This window comes from Fundulus heteroclitus, chromosome 19 (genome assembly GCF_011125445.2).
Source record: "Fundulus heteroclitus isolate FHET01 chromosome 19, MU-UCD_Fhet_4.1, whole genome shotgun sequence".
In the NCBI taxonomy this organism is placed as follows: Eukaryota; Metazoa; Chordata; class Actinopteri; order Cyprinodontiformes; family Fundulidae; genus Fundulus; species Fundulus heteroclitus.
This window is the reverse complement of record NC_046379.1, coordinates 11,658,582-11,680,346: the sequence shown is the minus strand read 5'-3', so window position 1 is coordinate 11,680,346 and position 21,765 is coordinate 11,658,582. Positions and strand designations below refer to the sequence as shown.

The following is a 21,765-nucleotide window of genomic DNA, read 5'->3' as shown; positions in this document are numbered from 1 at the left end:
AGCAAAGATGATATGAGGATTTATGGAGGAGACTGAGGAAGAGGCGCTCACCAAGGGTGCTTTTCATGCAATAATGTCCACTGTTAACATACCAGAATAACAGTTGGTTATTAAATTCTGCACAAGTTCTTTTGTGCTACTTTGTATTAGTCTGTTGCATACATTCAGCAAAAATACATTGAAATGGTTGGTGAAAGTGGTGGGAATACTTTTGCAAAGCTTTGCATCTGTAGAGTGACAACAAAGAGGTGGAATGGCAAAAAAATATTTAGATAAAAATATAAAGCAACCAAAAAGAGTATGATAATCATTACATGTGAACTTAGATATATGCCAGAAAGAGAAATAGGGCAACCACAAAAATACAAAAAATAAAACACAATGACCTTGAAGGACATCAGAAATTGCTGTAAAGAGATTTAAAAAAGCAGAAGAAAATTCAAAAGGATGAATACAATTTTGAATAGGCTTGTAAGAGAAAGAAAACTAAAGTGAGATGTAAAATGATCAGCAAGAGGTAAGGTTAGGGATACAAAGCACCTTTAAGACAGAAAATTGGTGCTTATCTTAGTAAAATGCAATGTAAAATAAGCCCTGCTATTTATTGTTATGAGTAAAACTCTGAGCAACCTAATTCAAATGTTAAGAAACGCACAAACTGAGTTTGCTCAGCAAAAAACTACATTTCCCAGAATGCAAAGTACATCCTGGTTAAAAGGTCGTCAACGTCAAACTCATGCTGCCTGAAAAACTAAAACAACAGCTACAAACAGCTTAATTAGCCGAACTGTACCACTTTAGAACCGGCGCACACGCCGTTAGGAACATTGTGTTTTTCCCGCGTCGTTATTTTTGTTGGTTTCAGATTAAACATGTCTGGAAAGGCGAAAGAAATCCTAAAGATGGACCTGTATGGGTTGCTGGGTATTGAGAGCTCAGCTACAACGAAACAGGTACGTAAAGGAGGAAGCTTTAGAAACAAACAGATGTTATTTGTAGAGAATGAAAAAGCCGACAAAAGCTGTTTTCGCTGTTTCTTTGAATGTAAAGGGCAAACAATAAAAACGCTGCTGTAAAAAAAATAACCTACTTGTAGGAAGGCTAAGTGTCTGAACGGATTGGTTTAAAATAGCACAACCACGCGTGCATCTTATCATTTAAGATAAATTTCACCCAAACAATATGAAGAGATTTTAAATCAGGCATAACTCGTTAAAAGAAATCATACAAACAGCCGGTGAAACATACAAACTAGCTAAATGCTAAACCTTGCATTTGCAGTACACCAGAATGGCCACTAGATGGAGACGTTGCATCGGGCAATATCTATGAAGCCGACAACAAAGGAGCATTTGGAATGGGTTTATGGTTGCAATCAGTGAGGATGTGAGGATAAATAGTCTCTACATTTAAGTTAAAATAATTAAACCAGAGCAAAATTCAGATTTTGATAAATGTTATTTTGCTCATTATATTATTTAAACGACGTTTATTAATGCCATGTCATCCATGCACATCATAAGCAATAGTTCTTTTCCCCTCACTAATAGTTCAAGTATTGATTTGAGGCCGTTAACGTTTCCCAGTTTGCCATTTTTTTTCCTTTTAGACTTTTAGATTTTAATTCCCATCTTAGAGAAGTTAACCACAAAGTCCTTAATACTGCTTTTTCCTTCCTCCGCCACATCTCTCCAGAATCCACCGGGCCCTAAACAAGGAGGAATTAGAGTTACTGCCAAAAGAAGGGGAAGTAGTTAATTTCTTAATTGGATTTCAAAGTGTTTTCATTCCCAGAGGATTATCCCCGAGGAAGTCAGTGGTTGTGGCTTGGGCAGAGCCGAAGCCCCGAAAATTGAGAGCGGTGTCTCTGTGCGGTCTGTTGGCGGTCGAGAAAGAAAGTTGGGGCTGTGCGTACGTGCGCTGCTTAAAATCAGAGGACACTGAGAAAAAAAAAAAATCAATCAAATGTGTGAGGACGAATGTCATCAGCCACTTATCCGGTTGTTTGGCCTGTGGCCCCATCTCTTCCCTAGGTGGGTTGTTAATCACGGAGAAAGGGAAGAGTCTGTTTATGTGGGTTGTCGCATAAACAGGCATTACGTAGAAGCCGTGTTTTACAGATTGTAAAATATCGCTTTGACGCAGGAGTTTTGCATTGAGCTCGCGTCTGCCAAAACCTGCTTTCTTAATGCCCTTTCTTATATCACAGTAGCTGAACTTGTCATGTTCTTGGATATATGAGAAAGGCTAGTGAAACTAACGAAATCTTATGATTTAACGACTGTAAACAACTGGGGTTGGCGTTCAGGGTAGCGCTGAGGGATAACCACCGGGGTTGGACCTACCGCAGATCGCACGGTAAAGCCATGTCAACAACCGGGACCACACAAACACGCTTGTGGTTTATTCAGCTACTATAATTTTAATAAACCCCTTTTACCTAATGCATTACAGCACGAAGCAAAAAAACAATGCATGCTCATGTAATTTACTCGCAGACAGACTTTCTAAGTGCACAATCGAGGCTTAATGCAAGCTTGTTGCTGTTTAGTAGTACAGTGCCTCACAAAAGTAATCCCACCATTTGAAGTTTGGCACATGTTGTCAGGTTACAGCCGTTGCTTCGGTGTATTTTATTCTACTTTTATGTGTTCGACTCAAAACCTTTTTATCTTGCGTTATAGAACTTCAGAGATGTTTCCTCTTTGTACTTCAGAAACTGAATTTCCAAGATCAGTTTCTAAAATGACTGCCATGCGTATCACACACACAGTGAAAGTTGAAGGCATAAGCTTTTTCTTGATATAACAGCTTGCATCTGGTTAAATCGGTGCAACACATACTGCTGTACAGCCTTTATTTATGAACATCTTCCTTTTAATGTTTGAACTGCACTCCGAAGTGTGACGTTTGACATGTGAGGCCACCGGTAGCATCATCCGTAAGGCTCAAAACAAACAGCGTACATCACCAGGAGGACGCGTTCCCCAAAGTGAAACATGGTTGTGGCAGCGTCATGTTGGGACAGACAGGAAAGCTGGTCAAACCTGTTAGAGACTGGAGCAGAGCTTCATCTTCCAGCAGGAGTTTAACCCTAAAATATGCAATAGAATGGGTGCAAACTGTGAATTTAATCTTTTATTCTTGGTACTTTTATACTGAAGCTGTGAAATTAAGTGATTTTTTTTTTCTTAACTCTTCAGCAATGATCCAGCAAACATGAATCTAAATCTAAAGACTTAGCTAAATCTGATCATGCAGTAAATCCGTACTGATATCCACAGAAGACACGCTGTTAGCAAAAAGCATTGTGAACAGAAACTTGAACCTGCTTCTAAACTCTTGTGTGTTTCGTTTTTATTTTGTGGTATTCTGTCACTTAAAGTCCTCAGGAAATGAATGATGTTTTGGGGATTTAATGTACCAAAATGTCAAAACATATTCCAGTTATGATTATGTTTGCTAGGCACTGTTGTCTTTGACAGCTTGCCTGGTTATTGTAGATGGACGTGGATTTGCTGGGGAGTATAATCCGCATCTCTAATGCACTTTTAAATGTGCATGTCCTTCTAAAATGATCAAGCGAAACACACTGAAATCCCTACAGGTTATTCTTTCAATCGCTAGTTTAAAACCATCTTTTGATTCTGCAGAAAAGTCTGAAGTACTTTCACAAATCCTTCTGAAATATTTCTTAAATATTTTCTGTGCCGGAAATAATTCCCACCATCTCAGTTCTATTTGAAGTTTCACAATTTTTCTTAAAGATGTAATGCCATTCAGTGTTGTGCTGTTATAATCCTCAACATGTCTAGCTTTTCTCTTTTTCTTTCCTACATTAGAGGGATCCTGTATTACAAAAGTGCTTGAATATTGGGAAAAGGTGTTGGAACCGGAGACAAATTTTTTTTATAACTATCCTGACCTGCAGACCCAAACATATTTTTGAATCCAAAACTATCACCTCTGTTTAAGAACTTTAGCACATATTTTAGAGTTTATAAAAGCAAATTAATGTGTAAGTCAAAGGAAACATGTTTAAATTGTAACGGAACGACAAAGGAAATTTGAATGATACAGAGCATAGCACACTGCATCCTGGGAAATGCGACACTAAAGAACCAAAGTTTTACCTTGCTGTCGCAAAACCTAATTTTGGTTCTGTTTAGGACATTGCCACCTTCTAAATTAAATGAAATGATCAATTTGTGGCATACATGTGTAATTTATTGCTTCTGGAAGTGGCCAAGAGTGCTTCAGTTTGAATTTGTGATAGGTGTTAGAAACCTGTTTACACTTATCCTCCCTCCGTTTATCCATATTCGCTCCCCAATTACTCTTCTGGCTGTTATCTTCCTTTAACAAATATTGGCCTGTAAATAGTGGAGTATAGCAATTAAGAGGGAGGGTCCCATGGCAGTCAGACAGCTTATCAGCCTTAGCCTGTGGCTGCGATGCGGCTAGGACGCTCAGCAGCAGTTTGTCAGCAATCATTTGGCACCGGCGTCTGCTAACGAGGACAAGATGTACAGAGGAATCAGTGCGGTGCACTCGCTAACCGTTAGGCTACTGTTGGCTTGCTACTGCTCGATTGTTGTCTTCTCTTGATTTTTCGTGGTTTGTCCTTCCACAAACTCTAGCGTGGGAAATAGTTGAGAGGATTCCTTCAGTTTATCTTGTATTTGAGACATAGCAAAAAAGAAATAAAAGGAAAATCAGGATGTTACAAGCAGCAGGAGAGCATGTAAAGTTATGATTGATATCAGAACAATTTTTTTTTTGAACTCTTATCAGGATTTTATTGTCCTTTTTCAAAATTCTATCCGACAGCTTTTGGGTGTTGGTTGATGGACCAATGGGCCTCAGGGTCATACATCCTCAGGTACATTTTGAAGGTTATGGCTCTGATGGGAGCAAAAGTTCAGCGATAAGATTTAAAATAGAATTGGAGAAAAGAAAGGAGAGGAGGAGAGAAAGATGGAGAGGTAGGATAAGTATTTACAATATAGAGAGATGATGTCAAACCGTGATGATTTAAACACCTGAAAACAATAGGTTCACTCGGGCAGTTTATAGTTTTACTTTGCTCACAGTAAAACCACCTAAACAGAAATGTGAGCTCTGGTTTTCTTTTTTACATTTAAAGCTGCTTTTAAATACTTTAATTGTAGTAGGTATTGTGCAAACATGAGCTTCAAAACCTACACGATTGACGTTTTGTGTTAAAAAACCTTGTTTATCTTTTAAATTAGCTTTGGAAATTGAATGATTTATTTATTTGTAATGTATAACATGACTCACAGCAATGGTTAAGCACAACTAGAGAATGTTGTTATGATTATAATCTTTTATTTTAAGTTCTGTACAAACTTTAGGCTGACACAATGCCTTCAATGATTCGTTACTGACTTTAGTTTTATTTTATAAGATATGGATAAAGGAATTCAGACCACAGTCTTCAGTTCTTGCTTGCTTATATCCTCCTAAAACATTTTGGAGAGATATAAAAAGAGCTATAATTGGAATTGTAAAGGAAAGAATAAGGAGACAAGGACAGAGAGAGGCTTAAACTCCTGGCTTTAATCCATTTCTCTTAAAACGTGTTCATTTTGTTTCAAACAGTAAGACATTAATATTCCCTACTGGCATCTAGTCCCTGCAAATCTTTTTGCCAAAGCAAATTCTCATTCAGATTTTGAAGTAAAGTGTATAAACACTGAGACAGTTTCAGACTGCTGCTTAAAATGCTGCGTCCTCCAACAGTCTGCTCGGTTCCATCAGTGCTGGGGCTTGGCTCGCACTGTAAGGATAAAATTGTGCTAAACAACCTACTGGGGAAACACTGCGAATACAAGAAGACAAATGCAAATGTTTCCCAGACATGAACAAAGGTGCTTCCACTTTCTTTCGTGGCCTGTAGCGTACTGGCAACAGATTGATTCATGCAAAAAGTTGAGAGAGAGAGTCGGGAAGTCAGAAAATACGTGAAATCATGCAGTCTGTTGGAATGTCTGATTAGGATTTGTGTATTTAGGCTGCGCTCGCATGTATGGAGGAATGTATGCGGCAGATCTGTAGCATGCGATGCGTGGTATATACTGGAGCACGTGTTCCTGAGGTTGCGTGCGGAAAGCCTGAGCGTTGCACTCTGCAGCCCCCTCTGGTCTTCATGGAAGCTTTTCCTGCTTCCTTTTCTTTCACCAACGGAGGAGACCTCTAATGGAAACCACCTTGTCATTAACCGGCCCCTAGAAGGACCAGTGGATGGTAGACATTATAAGCAGTCACCCAGGGTTGTCAGTGTGTGTATATTGTTCTTGCATTTTTAGTAATTTCATTCACCATCTCATCTAATTTCATTCACTAATGCTTTGTGGCATGTCATTCCACATTCGATTGTACTCACTGGCAGACCTGGAGAATCCTTTGTTTAACGTGTAGCGGGTGCAATAGTGATTGTGTAGTAAAACACGGATACCTCGGGTCAATCCAAACGGCTGCGCAGAGCCTCAGGTTTAGTCAGAGTAAGTTAGGAGCCTATGACTTTGCCTGGCGCTGCATGGGAAAGTTTCTCATCTTGGGACTGAGTTAAGAGTTTCATTGTCGTTAAGTTGATAATCATTACTAGTTTAAAGGGGACATATCATGCTTTTCATTTCCTCCTTTTTAGATTGAAATCATTCATATGTGTTCTGTATGAGGTGGACTTGGAATGCTTTGGTCTGAATTCCTTGTTAATTTACCCCCACGTTCCCCTTTTTTGCCTTTTTTTTCTAAGGCGTGTCTGAGAGAAACTTGTTTTGGAGCTGTCTCTTTAAATCTAAAGAAGGCAAAGTAAACACCGCCCCGCCCCCCTCCAGGTAGCAGAGCGTTCCACTCTACCCCGTTTGACCACAGCACTCCTAGAGACTCCAAATACACAACACAATGTATGTTCAGCAAAGTAATTGTGTGCTTGAATGTCATTAAAAGTGATAATTATTTGTGTAGCTAAGCATAATTTCACTGGTGTTTCAAGGGAGCGTCTTCAAGAACAAGCTAAAGTTATTCTTGGGGTTGCATGGACATTGATCCGCAGGTGTCCCCGAGTCTCTGTTAAATATATCGACTGACTTCCACCAGGTGAATCCAACCTGGAAGTGATTTATTCTGCTTACCCAGCTTGTTCACAGCAGAAAAACAAAAAAAAACAGTGGAGAAACACTAAGTGTGCATAGAGAGTTTGGATTTCTTTTTGCCACATTTGGGTTTTAATGTATGCATATTTGTGTCACAAAAAGCTGCCTAGTATGATCAGCAGATGAGGGGAAAATACTCATTTGGGAGCTTTGACCTTGGAGCTGCAATTTTGATTTGTCCAAATATGGCAGAAGGTGGAAATCTTTCAGTCATATTCATCATTTTATCTTAACACAGTTTAAAAAAAAAAACAATCCTAATGTCAGCAGGTGTCCAGGTGCTACTATTTGTTTCCCAAATGTGCCATGTGATGGCTACAGATGCTTGTAGACTGGTCAGTGTTTTTTGGTCCATCAAACCTGTTTCTCTGTATTAATGCAGCAAGTTAACTTCTCTTTGATTCACTGGAGGCTTTTCTATTATAAGCTTATATACAGCGACAAAATCCATTGTCAGGCAAACCACGGTTTGCTTGTTATGTCCGCACTAACCTGTCTGTAAACTAATATACCTGCACAGGCTAAGCAGATTATCTGATGAAACGATCTCTGGTTTGTTTAAAACAGACTAAGTAGCATAGCTGGGGTTAGAAAGGGACCTAACACTGTCTTCTCTCTCCCTTCATATTCCCTCTTAGATTATATTTACGCATTATTATTCAGAATCAGGTCATAAAATCCTTTCTTTTATGCTGAGTACTTGATAAACTTCTGGTAAATCTAAGCCTTTTAATAAATTTTAATCATTGTATTTTTGAATGCTTTCCCCCATGATTTTTTTTTTGTGTGTGCTGTAGGTTTGCGTTGTTTTTTGTTCGTTTTGTTTGCTTGCGTGATTAATTTGGCTAATAATAAGTGACTGAATGTTGATTCTGTGAAAATAAATGTAATTCTTGATTGTGTTGATGATCAGCTCTCATTAAGCTTCTTTTACTATTTGACTTGTTAATATTCACCTAATTTGAAATAATTCTAAAAATCCTGAGGAACATGCAGATATCTTCCCATGTTACTTTTAACGTGATGGAGATGGATACTTGAAATGGAAGCATTCATCCTTCAGACGGATTTCAGGAAGTTATTGATTTATAAACATATATTAAACATTAAAATAGTATAATTAATGTAAGCCTAACAATGCACCAAAATGAAAACCTAATGAAGCGCAAGACTACAGTTAAACTACATATTAGCTAAATATGACCATCAGTTTTTAAATGAGCAAGGAGGAAGATGGGTAGAAACGTCAATTAAGTTTTTTCTTTTATTATTATTATTTTTTTAAACCAGATTAAGAAAGCCTACAGACAAAAGGCCCTGACGTGCCATCCGGACAAGAATCCAGACAACCCCAAAGCAGGTAAGTAAAACATTTACAATTTTTTTTTCTTGGATTTCTCTAGTTTATCTTCTGTGTTCTGAGGCACAAACTTCTTTCATCGTTTTGATCAAATTATGTATTGCAAACGCACAGTGTAGCTAACTTCCCCCAACTCCAGTTTACGTCATCATAATCATGGGCATAAATGTCAACCATTTTTTGAAGGTGCCCAAGTTTTGAATTTATTGTTGAATTAATTTCTGTCATTGACAGAGTGCCAAAATTAAACAATCCCACCCTGACTGATCAATCTCCTTCAGCAAATTGCAAACAGCTTACCCACATTTTTTTTTATTACCATTGATAAGGGTTTTGCAAAATTCTGGCAGGATATTTGACAGCTGATCATCTCACAAAATGCTAGAGTTCATTTGAGTTTATTGATGTCCCAAACAGCCTCACAATTAATTGGAGAAGTTAAGGTCCACTGCATCTTAGAGGCTTACTGCCAGGCTGTTTTTTATTTTATTTAATTTTTTTTCATTCTAAAGCTAGTTTGATGTGTGTTTTTGATAGATTCACTGATCCGATACGCGGATCAGACATCGGCTCCAATATTGACTAATTAGCTGGATCGGATATCGGATGAATAACGCCGATCCAGCATTCCAATCCAGTCACTTTTTTATTTTGATTTATTTATTTTGTATTAATATCACACACAGCAAGTAATATTTATGGAAAAATCCACCAAAATCATTCACTTTTCTCACCTGGGATGGATGTAGCATTCCCCATAAACAATCGGTCCTCTTCATCAACAATGTCTTAGTCACGTTTTTTCTCCTTTCTAACCTAGCGGTACGGTCCAGATCTACTTCGGTTCAGATCGTAGCCCGTGTTTACTTCCTGGTTCCTGAGCCAATCATATGAGAGTTAGACTTAGACTTAGACATCTTTATTTGTCATTTTGTATGTACAGAGTGCATACAGAACGAAATTTCGTTGCATACAGCTTGTAATTAAAAGTAAACAATTGAAATGTAAACAATGTAGGAGAAGAGAACAATGAAAACCATTTGTATGTGCAGAAATGATGGCGCAAAAGGCATTTGTGCAAAAATGCATTTGGAAACTGCAAGTTCGGCAGCATTTGGTATTTTATGTTGGGTTCCCAAAACAGAGCGCAGCATTTGGTATGTTATGTTGCCAAAAGAGCAACAGCCTGCAAACATGGAAGCCAGTAAGAGAAGCAGACCAAAAGTAGAACAAAATCCAACACCATATACTTGTTGTGTGGAAGTAAAAATTCAGTGCAACAACGGACCGTTGAGAAAATGGCGGGTGTCTGTGAAAGGCGTTGTTTGTGTTGTTCCAAGTATAACCACTAGGTGTTATTATTACTTAGTGTTTCTTTAAATAAGCACTTCAAAAAGCAGCATGCTAAAGAGCACGCTGACCTTTTTTTGTTAACATAAAACCCGATGCCTCTACTCACGTGGCAACGTATACACTCAGGTATCGTTGTTGGATTGGATTGAGAAAAAACCGGATAGGTGCATCTCTAATTTTTGATCAATTTTGCCTCAGATCAACAGCTAGATGAATTTCAACAGAGCAATGATCCTAAGCGCTTCTGGGAGAGCAACAACTTCAGCCCTAATGAAAATTTGAGGTGGGCACTGCAAAGAGTGGTCAAATTTCAAGCCAGCTTTATATGCATTGCTTGTTGATGGTCACACACTCTGTGATTTCTCTGCAACTTGATAAAGGATATTTCTCCTAACATTAGCTGGGGCATGCACATTTATTTTAGCCTGTATATAAATTTTCGTGTGGATTTAGAAAATGTGCAATGAATTCAAGCTTGTTTTTTATTAAGTCGATTGAAATGGGATGTTCTGTGATCATTTGGTCCTCCAAAACAACCACCACACAGCTCAAATAAATCAGCAGAACCCCAAATGTTGACATTCCTGCCAATCAGGTGTGTGCGTGTAAACGTCTGACAGGAACCGTAGTTAACCCGGTCCTGCTGTCGTCTATCCAGACAAACAAGTGCAGCCAAACCTCATCAGGACCACCATCACCTCCCTTCCCGCGCTCAATCCTCCTTTTTTAGTTTGGGTTCGTCTGCGCTCTGCAGCGAGGAGCAAAGAATTTCAGTGTAGCTTTTTGTCAATAGGGGGGGTAAAAGCACCTTGAACAGAAGGCTGGTAATGAGGTACAATTTCTAGGGAGGTTACTGTGGTTCCTAGAGGGTTTCAAACTATTCCTGATCATGACAGTAAAAAATTGGAAATTGGTACGTTTCGGAGGTTGAGAAGAATAATACAAAAGCAGGGGGTCGGTTTCCCAGAAATGGAAAAGAAGTGGTTTTGGAGGGCCTCAACACTTGAACCCGCACATAGACAGATTTGGCCTCTATCACACGAAAGCGGAGCTAGACTTGGAGCTTGTCACCCCCTGAGGATGCAGCTGTATGCGTGCAAGGGGTGGCTTTTGGGTTATCATTCTTCGCCGATTGAAGACGATACCCTTCATGAAATCCCTCATTTTTCTCAACCAACCATGTTGTGACACTGTGATCTGCCTTTTAGGCACGGCAGCCCCTCTCAGTTGGATTTCATTTGAGCCAGTTATATCCACGGAGGTAACCCGACCGCCTGTGCTAGCAGTATGATCTGCAGAGCCTTCTGTTTGTGCGTACTGCCAGTCCCCACATGTTGTAACCGTGTCAGCCTGCTAGGCCTCCCATCAGTGAATGATTAAGCTTGGCCAGGACGGTGCAGCGGTGCAGGATGAGCCTGGGGAATGGGGGCTCCTAGTGTGTGCGTGTGTAATTGTGTGTTTGCGTTAAATGACAGCCGGAGTTGTGGGAAATTGAGGACGGATGGTGAACGGTCGAGACGATCCGCTGTTTATCGATAGAGGAAACAGGTTTTATAAGATGTGCTGCAATTGTCAAGATGAAACCTCTCACTTTATGTAAAGCTTTGATGCTTTGTTCATATTTTAGAATATATTTCCTAAATCTTGATTTACAGATCTTACTTATTTGTTATAAAAAAGTAAGATTTTTTTGCCTGTAATTATTTATTTTTTTCACTGTAAAGCTCAGATATTTACCGTATTTCATCCGTTTCTTATAGCGGAGCTCTTCCATCAGTTGTCCCAGGCTCTTGAAGTTCTCACTGATGCTGCAGCCAAGGTGAGACCAAAAATGTATTTTTAACCTGCAAAAATCCTCCCGATTCACCCACACGGTGTCAAGACAGTTCACCCTGGTGACTAATGCTTTGTGCAGGCCGCCTATGACAAGATTTGTGCTGCCAAGAAACGAGCTGAAGAACGAGACAAGAAATTAGACGATAAGAGGAAGAAAATTAAACTCGGTGAGTACGGGTTTACGGAGTTACTCTTTTGCTGTTATTGTAAAGGTCTTTAAATATACTACAGGGTTAAAACAACTCAGTTGTGTATATATTTTTTTAATGATTAGTATAAAACATCAGTTTGAGGGATGGATCTGTGTGTCTCGCTTTCCAGACTTGGAGGCCAGAGAACGACGAGCAGAGGCTCAGAGCCAGGAGGAGGTGCAAAACACAAGAACACTCGAAGAAGAGGTAAGAATATCTAAAGTGCTTTGAACTGTGCAAACATTTTGTCATGTTTAAAAGAAAAAAATAAGCAATATATTTTGTTGTGATAGGCCAACACAATGTAGTGTAGAACCGCAAAGCAGATGACAAAGTGATACATGGTGTACAAAATGTTGTACATGTAAAGATCTGAAAAATTGTATTTAGCCTCCTTTACTCTAATAATATAATCCAGCATTATCAACTGCGTTCTGAAGTCCCCTAATTCAGTAAATATCATCCCCCAGAGTTTATAAAATAATATCTTGAGAAGCGACGTTCAGCTCAATATCTGAAAACGAATAGTCAGCAACTCTGAAGCTACTGAGAAATAGTGGCCCACCTTATCTCACAGGTGACAAGAAGTGCTTTAATCATACAAGCATCCAAGAGGCCCATGGAAACTCTGGAGGAGCTGCAGTGATCTACAGCTCAGGTGATGAAATCTGAGGACAGGACAACTGTTAGTGGTGTGCTCCAGAAATCTGGCCTTTATTGCAGAGTAGCAAGAAGAAGGCTATTGAAAGAGAGACAAAATAGCTCTACAAGCCCTCTATAGCCGTGTTTCCATCAACGCTTTTTTATGCACATTGTGAATTATCGCATTAGAAAAGGTTGATAGAAATGGCAGAATTCCAAATAACCTCCTTAATTTCTCAAAGAAAAGTTTATACACTCACTAGAGGTGGTTTATTTGGCTTTTTCGAAAAAGAGTTGATGCGCAAAACGGGGGATGGAAACACATTTGCCTTGGAAGTTCTGCTAAATAAGCTGTTTCCGTTGTCGACTTCTTTCCGAATATTCCCATAGCGCTCATAGAATAGCATTTCTTTCTCTAAGTCTCCAGACAGCATGTAACATCGCCAATACTAGTAGACATGACAGAACATTCTAGTTTGTCTAGTTAGTTAGTTTGCAACCTCTACCTCCTGTTTATTACAGCCATGCGTAATGTCAACTGTGATGAAATTACGCCTTATGTAGCCTGGTTAATTTGCTTCACACCAGTGGATGGCAAAACTTGCATGACAATTGAGTGGAAACATGAAACACAGCAAACACATGGAAGAAGGAGCTTTGGTCGAACGTGACATAATGTTTTTTACCCTATATGCAAATACTTATTTATGGAAAAAAAACAAAATACATACATAGCATATCACCTCGAACACACCATCCCCTCAGTGTTGCATGGTGGTGACAGGATGATGCTGTGGGGATGTTTTCAGCAGATGCAGGGAAGCTGGTCAGCGTGGATAGGACGATGGATGCTAAATACAGGACAATCCTGGAGGAAAAACTGTTTGAGGCTGCAAAGGAACTAAATCTGGGGCGGAGGATCTCCTTCTAGCAGAACAGTGACTCTAAACACGCAGCCAGAGCTGCAGTGGAATAGATCAAAGCATATTCATGTCTTATATGTCTATGTCTTGGCTTAAATCTAACTGAGCGTGTGTGGCAAGGCTTTAAAATTGACATTCATCGACACTCTCCTCCAAAGTGAGCCTGAGCTATTTTGTATAAAAGAATGAGCAAAAATTGATGTCTCAAGATGTGCAAAGCTGTTGGAGACATTCGACTAGAAGCTGTAAATGATGTGAAAGCTGCTTCTGTTAAGTAGTAGTCGGGGGGGGGGGGGGATACTATCGTAATAATTTACACAAAAAATTTACAAACCAGCTACACTGAAGTTTCTGGTAGGAAGGTGACAAAATATGAGACGTTGACAGGATGTTAATGCCTTCGCAAAACTCGCCACTGAAAACTTGTGAAAGTTCCGCTGGCCCAGACTTGGGAGAAATTGCAGAGGAATGAAACTTTAACATTTATAAATCACAGACGCTTACTGGAAACTGGATTCAAATGTATCCCGGAAAGTCTGAAGCACAAGCAGGTGTTTTATTCAGTTTTTTTTTTAGTTTTTTTCCTTGTCTAATACTTGTTCCTGATTGAGTCATCCAACCGCTTGGGTAAAGATCAGAGGTTTAATCTGAGAAATTTTTTTTGTAATCTTGGGATATATTCATCACTAAGACCATTAGAAGATTTTGCATGACTTTGTTCAGACTGAAACAGATAAATCAAGGAGGCGTGTTTGCTTTCATGATGAGCGCTGGCATTTGATTAATGCATTTAATGTGTTAAAATATGGGGCAATGTTTCTTGGACAGGGGATGCGAGCAATTTGTTCTTCATTAAGATATTATTGTCTTAAACTGTAAAATCGAGTGCCGTAGACGTTTTATATAAACAAAAACCAACGAGAGAAAACTAGCTCAGCGTTAGAATGGGAGAAGTGTTTATTTGAACATGTTCTGTCTGCAAAAATCTTAATGCAGGTTTGTGATTTAACTCTGGATCGGTTGTGTGTCTGAACCCAAAAGATCGCCCGCTTGAGGGAGGAGGGATCCAGACAGCTTGAAGAAGAGCAGAGGCTCATCAGAGAGCAGATCCAGAGAGAAAGGGAGGCACAGCATCCGTCAGGAGACTACACTCAGAGAGGTTTGATTCCTTCCTGGATTTAACCATTACCAGGCCGCGCTTGTCAAACTTATCGTAACTCTATCGGTGTTTTAACATTCTGCTCTTATAAATTCATTTTGATCCGCTCTGCACTTTTTTACGGCACTGAAACATCAGTTAGGTTTTCTTTTTGGTTTTGTTTCACAGAGCCTCTCCGACCACACCAGCCACCATTCTGCCTGCGGTTCGCCAAATATTATTCAAGCAACGAACAATAACAATAGCTGAACTTATATGAGAAGAGGTCTATTTTAGTTTGTTTGGCAGTAACACAACTTGGCAAAGTATCACAGGGATGCAAAGTGCCAAACACGCACGCAGAAATGTCCATCAGACCTCGTTACTCCGTAGCATTTTTCTTTGCTGTTAAAAGCCGTGGAGTGTTCTGGAGATGTAAACCTGACCCTCTTTTGTGGGTGTGCAATTACTCGTTCATAGTCTCTACATGTTTTGAGTTCCCTCTGTTTGCACGCACTCAGCCCTCCCCTGATCAGAGCCCTGTCTCCAAAAGCCAAAAAATGAACCACGTGGGAGCCATTTCTGAGAGTCTGTCTTTCTGCACAAGTCTCTTGACGACTCTCTTGAGTACCATATTTCAATTAAACAGTTGTTCCTTTGTCTTTTCCCCTCCATTGTCTCAACCATCCCTAATGCCTTTTCTCACACTCAGGAGGGGAGAGATACTACCAGAGCAACGTAACCCCCAAACTGAAGGTAAGACTCAACAATTTGGAATAGAGAATGGGGTCTTAGTGTAAGTTTAATCCAACCTTTTGCCATTTATAATTTAATATTCAGAGACCACAAATGCTGTCTCGTCACTAAGCACATATGTTGTTCTAACATCACTTCCTCCAGATTGGAAATGATGCTGTCAAGGGACCAAAATGTATGCCAAAAGAAGGCTTATTTCATTTCCTCCTGGAAAAGGCCCGGTTCTGTGTGTGTTCACGGATGCAGGGGATGTTAGGCAACGTGTTTACACATTAAAGCTGCTTCTAGTAATTAAGAGCCATCTAAAGTTGCAGCAATATTCCCTGACTTTGTATGTTCAGCTTGAAAAACAGACAATAAATTGATAGAAACACAAGATATATTCGCAAACATGAGAACGCCACAGCCTAGGTCCATTACATGAGTTCATTTTGCTTTTCTCAGTTTAGGTTCCTGCAAAAGTGTTTTTGAACCTTTCAACTGTTTGTTCCCCATTTCAGCCAATCTGTGTACTTCAGGGTATTTTATTGGGATTTGGGTTTGTTTTTTTTGAACGGCCAAAACAAAGCAGCACGCAGTTGTGACGTAGAAGGAAAAGAAGACAATAAAATGTACAAAAGTTGGCATGCATTTGTAAGCCTGCAGAATATATAGCAAATTTATTGTAGTTGCAACATTGCTGTATGCAGTGTGCCTGCCACAAACAGGACTGCCTGGACTGAAATGAATGTAAGTAATTTAATGGTAAGATTTAATGGTAAGATGTTCAAGTCATTTAGAAACTGCAACCAAGTTGTTTGATTGCCTACACAGCAGATGTTAGAAGCAACATTTTCAATAAAAATTGTTTTCAAGAGGGAAATATATTTTTCCAGTAGCTGGATTGACTGCTCATTATTTGGGCTTTGTGAATTTAAAGAATTTATCAAGATTATCTGTGATACTGAGAAAATAACGGATATGGAAATCCTAAAGCAGAAAGACATCAACACTTTTTAAAATTATTTTTCTAACACTAGTCATTTTGTTATTGCAGCAGTGGGCAATATTATCTCATATTGCAATCTTTCAGCTTTAGTATTCAGTCCCCTTTTTTTCTGGTACCTCTAAATATAATCCAGTGTCACCAATTGCCTTCACAAATCACCTTATTAGTAAATATGGCCTGACTCTATGTAATATAGTGTTTGTGTGACTCCAGCTGTCCTGTAAAAGCTTCAGTTTTTTTTTTAAGAGAGCATTAGTGAACAAACGATCATAACGAGTAAGGAACACTGCAGACAGGTAGGATATAAAGGTGCGGAGCAGTCTAAAGCATGATTTGGTTATGAAAGTTTTCCAAAGATTGGAAAAGTTCACAGGGAATTATTCAGTCCTTCATTTGACATGACTGCATACTTACCAACAACAGCTGGGCGACACGAGAAAAACATGTTATTGCAATATTATGGTCTATTTTTGCAGTAATGGTATGCATATTGATTAACCCATATTTTCTGGATTCTTCTCTTTTTTTGTGATCATAGCTCAGCAACCTTTGAGTTTTATATCTAATATGTTTGTTTGTTTTTGTAACACGGCAGTATAAAAAGCTGTAGTCGTATAAATACATTTGTAAGGGACTGTATGGGATTTTTCAGTCTTTCCATAATTTAAATCTGGACTAAATGTCTAGATCTGGTTTGTGTAAAACTAGGATTACCTATAACAGAATCCTCTTAAACTACCCCCTAGTGTTGAATGTTTATTTTCATGTTTGTGAAATATGTCATGGAATGTTGTGAAAAATGGTTTACCATCCTCACGATTGGCTTTAAAATATTGGTATTTATTTGATGTTTACCAGGCATTGAAAACAAAGTCCAGTCACTTGTCATTTGGGTCTTTTCCAGTGATATCTTAGCCATTTGTAAATTTATTTAGTTTATGATCAAAAACAGCAGTGTTGTGGGCTGAAACATCGCACCATACAAATACTTGAGCATCTAATTTTAAGATTAACGGTTAAGGCGGGTATTCGCGGGTAAAGAGAAACTGTTACAGGAAGGGGGGAATGTACATTTTCAGCGATTATTACTGTAAAAATGCTACTTGGACTTGAAAATTCTCGGGAAATGTTTTCCTCTGACAGTGAGCAGAATGCTGGAGGCAGATCAACCTCCTTTGCGCTTGCCATTCATTATGCAGTTCTCAGCAGTTGCCATAAAGCTGGCCAGTTTCTGCTGTGGTTTGTCTGAATATGAGACATTGCACAATATCACTTTTTTTTTTTTTTAGGAGTACGGGAACTCACATCAGCATTTTAGTGACTGGACCTGAGAGTAAAATGAAAAAAGGAAAACTTATCTTATTTTTCCCTTTGTTATTGCCTTTGTGCCAAATTGAATTTATTTCTACAGATTCGGTATTAGTAGAAAACAGCAAGAAATATCTATTATATGAAATATACATGATTAATAATTTGTCCAGTGTTCTGTCAGGAGCTATAGTTAATAATTCACCAAGCATTCTCTGATGCGCATACCCACATACACCCCCCCTTCCCTTCCTGCACCACCAACAGGTGTGAATGAAAACTGACTTGAGTTTCTCTTCATGTTTCTTGCCTGCCTGACTCAATGTCCTGCTGAAGAAAAGGAATCCCACAGCATGATGCTGCCACCACCATCATTTAACACGGGGATGTTGCGTTCGAAGGCATGTGCAGAGTTAGTTGTCTGCCACACATCGTATTTTGCAAAGGCCAAACTCTTAAATTAGTGTTTCCTGTGACCAGAGCACGCTTTTCAGCACGGCTTGTGGGAAACTTCAAACAGGATTTCGACAATTGGTTACTTTGTCCTTCTTTGCCATAAAGACCAGATCTGGGAAGTGGACGACCAGTAGCTGTCATTTAAACAGATTTCTCCCACCTGAACGTTGAATCTGCTGCTCCTCCAGCGTTACCATGGGCCTCTTTGCTCACATTTAAGTTATAGCTATAGTTACACAGAGAATGCAGTATTCCCAGGTGGCCTACTGTATATTTGCTGATTAGCTGACTTCTGAAGGCAGTTTGGTGTATGGGATTTTATTTAGAGGAATGGGAGTAAAGGAGGCTGGTAGATTATACTGTATTTTCTTCTTTCAATGGATTAAAGCAATAAATATGTTATATGTAAAGAGACACGTTCGACTGAACTTGGATATCAACCTGTAAAGGACTCTGAATTATTGGTTCACTGCAAAAAAGAAACTAAAAGTAAGTAAAATGTTCTTAAAATTAGTATATTTGTCCTTGATTTGAGCATGTAAATAAGACTATTTGCCAGTGAGATGAGTATATTTTACCCCTAAAATAAGATAATTGGACACCCTGCACTTGAAATAAGATGATGGAGATGAGTTGTTCTTATTTTAAGTGCATAAATCTTATTCCATTGGCAAATAGTCTTACATACCTGCTCAAATCAAGGAAAAATATACTCATTTCAAGAAATTTTTTACTTACTTTTAGTTTCCGTTTTGCAGTGTTAGCAGGTGAGCCACCATGCGGTCTCTCGTGCACTTGCCCATGTGAGAGATTTCTCCCCATTCGTGTAGCCTCAGCCGTTATGAACGGAAATTGACTGCAGGTCCTGCAGGTGGTTCAGGGCCGATGTTCCAAGAGCGTAAACCAGTTCTTTCTGCCGTAGCTTCGGCCTGTCCTGATGATTTTCAGCTCTCTGTTTTTCATCAGAGTCAAACCTGCCTGGCACGCTTCGCCTCCTCTGCAGCTGAGTTCAATCAGTTGAGCTTTAAAGATTAGCCATTACCGTGCTCTTCTTTAGTTCTTGAAAGTGATCATGACTAATATTGGCCTCCTTTTTTTTTTTTTTTTTTTCCAGTTGAAATGGAAATGCATGAAAGACGACGAGATGAACGGAGGTTATTCTCAAGAAGTTCTACTTAAACTACTTCATAAGGTGGGTGTCCTGACAATTAACTTGTAATGAACCGTTATAACAGTAATTATTTCTTTTCATGCTCTTAGGGCAGAGCTTCATTTGAGCAAACCTGCACGCAAACGTCCACCCTTGTTTGAGGCCTGCATGACATCAGTGCTTGTAGATTGTTTACGCTTCCCCTTAAACAAGGCCCATTAAGTTTTGTAGCAGTGAAAGTGCTGAGGGCAATGTTGTGGTGCCCTTTAAAAGCCACGCACGGCATTGTTTGTGCCCCTCTTACCAGGTGATTAAACAGTGCCAAGGGAGGCTTTAGGAAATGTGCTGTTCTCATGCAACCCACCACCACCTTCTGCCACGATTTGTCATGAGGGCTTTTGGTGGGGTGCAGGTCGGCCTCAAATTAGGATGCAGCAAGTGTCAGTGACGTCAAGCTGCCCAGAGCGATGCAGCTGAATTTGTTCTCTTCACGCACACATGCAGTAGGGTCTTAGGAGGGAGTAAAACTTTTACAAAAGAGAAGTGCTTTTCCTTTTTGGATGTTTTAGGCAAAGGGAATCTGCAATATTTTTGATGGCAACCCACCAGCGAGTGACAGTTAATGGTTTGGATAAGCAGAAATAGCCACCTCTCTGTGGGAAAATGAGGACAGTTATGAGTGTGCATGTATGCGTACGTGAGTGGACTTGTGTACTTTGGCTGCCTGGAGTAAGACATCTTTGTTTAAGGGGGAAAAAAATATGTTAAGATATTTATGATTTTTGAAATAGAAGCCGTTTGAGAGTCTCCTTTGTCACTGTTGGCTGGATTTAGACTGTCCTCAGTGAGCATTAGCATTCCTGGACTTTCAGGTTCCCAGAAAGCTGAATTTTCCTTTCCTCTCTTTGCTCCCATGAAAGACTAAAGCGGGGAATATGTTAATGCCAAAAAGCATTTTGCTAGACTTGATGGAGCTAAACTAATCTTTTTTTTTACCCTTACTACTGGCTTAAAGAGCAATTATATCATAATCCTTTTCTGTTGTCCTAGTCTACCCACCTTTGGTGTTCCTTTTTTACTCTGTTAATAGATTTGACCAGCAGTTAATTCCAGCAAATCTCCCCACTAACGATTACACAGTTTAGTTAACCATTCCCTTTTAGAGCACCCTATTTTGTGATGTATAAAACAAATTAAACCAAAATAAATTGTTTAACAACTTTTCCACCCTCGGTGTGACCTGTAACTCATTAAACTCAATTGGAAAAGCAAACTTCACTTCATGTGGATGAGAAAAAAAAAAGTAATGTGGTTACATAGTTGTGCATGCCAAGCAATACTGGAGATGTGGCTCTGTTTGAAAGCTGACCACAACATTTAAATTAATGTTGAATAGCAGTAAGTGCACACCTGCCATCATTTAAAGTGCCTCAGGTGAAAACTTTCAGCTGTTCTAGTCGCATCTTACAGCAAAAGCCACAGAGAGCCTCCAAAGCATTAGAGGGAGCGCTCTCTCAGAAGGTATCAGTCAGGAGACGGGTGTCAAACAAGTCCCAAGGCATTAGACCATTATAAACGAGATAGGAAAATATGGGGTAACAGTGACATTAGCAAAAACTGAATATCCCTCCAAAGCTGATGAAAAGAGAAGAAGAAAACTGGTTCAGGGAGGCTGCTAAGAGGCAGCATCACAAGAGGAGCATCAACAAGTGCAATGGAAAGCATCAGGAAACGCTTTGCATTGCACTTGATGAGGTATGGTTTGGATGCAGCTTCTCAGCTATGAAAACCCATTCCACGAAGCTCTCCATCCACTGCTCTTGAGTTAATCTGAATGCCGCATGAAGTGTGGAGATATGCAGCGAGAGACCGCAGAAGGTTGTTGACTATGTGCCTCCGCTGTCCCGCTCCGTCAGTTTACGTGGCCTAATACTTAGTGGGTGAGTTGCTGTCGTTTCTAATCACTTCCATTTCTTTTTATACCACCTCTGACAGTTGACTAGACTTTTTGCACAGGTGGCACCCTATCACAGTACCTCACTGTGGTTCACTGAGAGCGTTGTACGGCAGTCTGCATGCCTAGGTGCTTGATTTTATACACCTGTGGTCACAGAAGGGATTTGCAGCACCTGATTTTTATTATCTGGATGGGTAAGCCAGTACTTATGTCTGAGCTATTGCGTAGGGCATCCAAGCCCAATTAATTAAAAAAAAAAATACATTTGAAGTTTGCATAACAACATCTGAGGAAATGTTACAGCATGATGAAACCAAGGTGAACTATTTGGCTATGATTTTAAAAGATATTGTTGTTGCAATAGAAACTTCATCTTTCAGCATGACAACAACTCAAAGCATACATCACGTTATCAAATGAATGGCTTCGTTCAGAAGAAGATTAACGTTTCTGAATGGCCCAGCCACAATCTGGACCTGAATCTCATTAAAAAATCTGTTGGGTGTTCTGAGTAGGGCGCTCTACAGGA

The 21,765-nt window shown here is 39.5% G+C and overlaps 1 protein-coding gene across 1 annotated transcript in view; it reads left to right on the top strand.

Annotated features, from left to right (window-relative positions):
- Positions 1 to 712: 712 nt before the first annotated feature.
- The window catches only part of dnajc17 (DnaJ (Hsp40) homolog, subfamily C, member 17), a 47,580-nt gene continuing 26,527 nt past the window's right edge, over positions 713 to 21,765 (top strand). The window contains exons 1-8 of the mRNA XM_012851137.3: positions 713 to 953; positions 8,469 to 8,538; positions 11,652 to 11,710; positions 11,807 to 11,894; positions 12,049 to 12,125; positions 14,525 to 14,642; positions 15,334 to 15,377; positions 19,244 to 19,321. Of these exons, the coding sequence (XP_012706591.2) occupies positions 873 to 953; positions 8,469 to 8,538; positions 11,652 to 11,710; positions 11,807 to 11,894; positions 12,049 to 12,125; positions 14,525 to 14,642; positions 15,334 to 15,377; positions 19,244 to 19,321 (615 nt within the window). The 5' untranslated portion in view covers positions 713 to 872. The remainder of the gene's footprint in view (positions 954 to 8,468; positions 8,539 to 11,651; positions 11,711 to 11,806; positions 11,895 to 12,048; positions 12,126 to 14,524; positions 14,643 to 15,333; positions 15,378 to 19,243; positions 19,322 to 21,765) is intronic.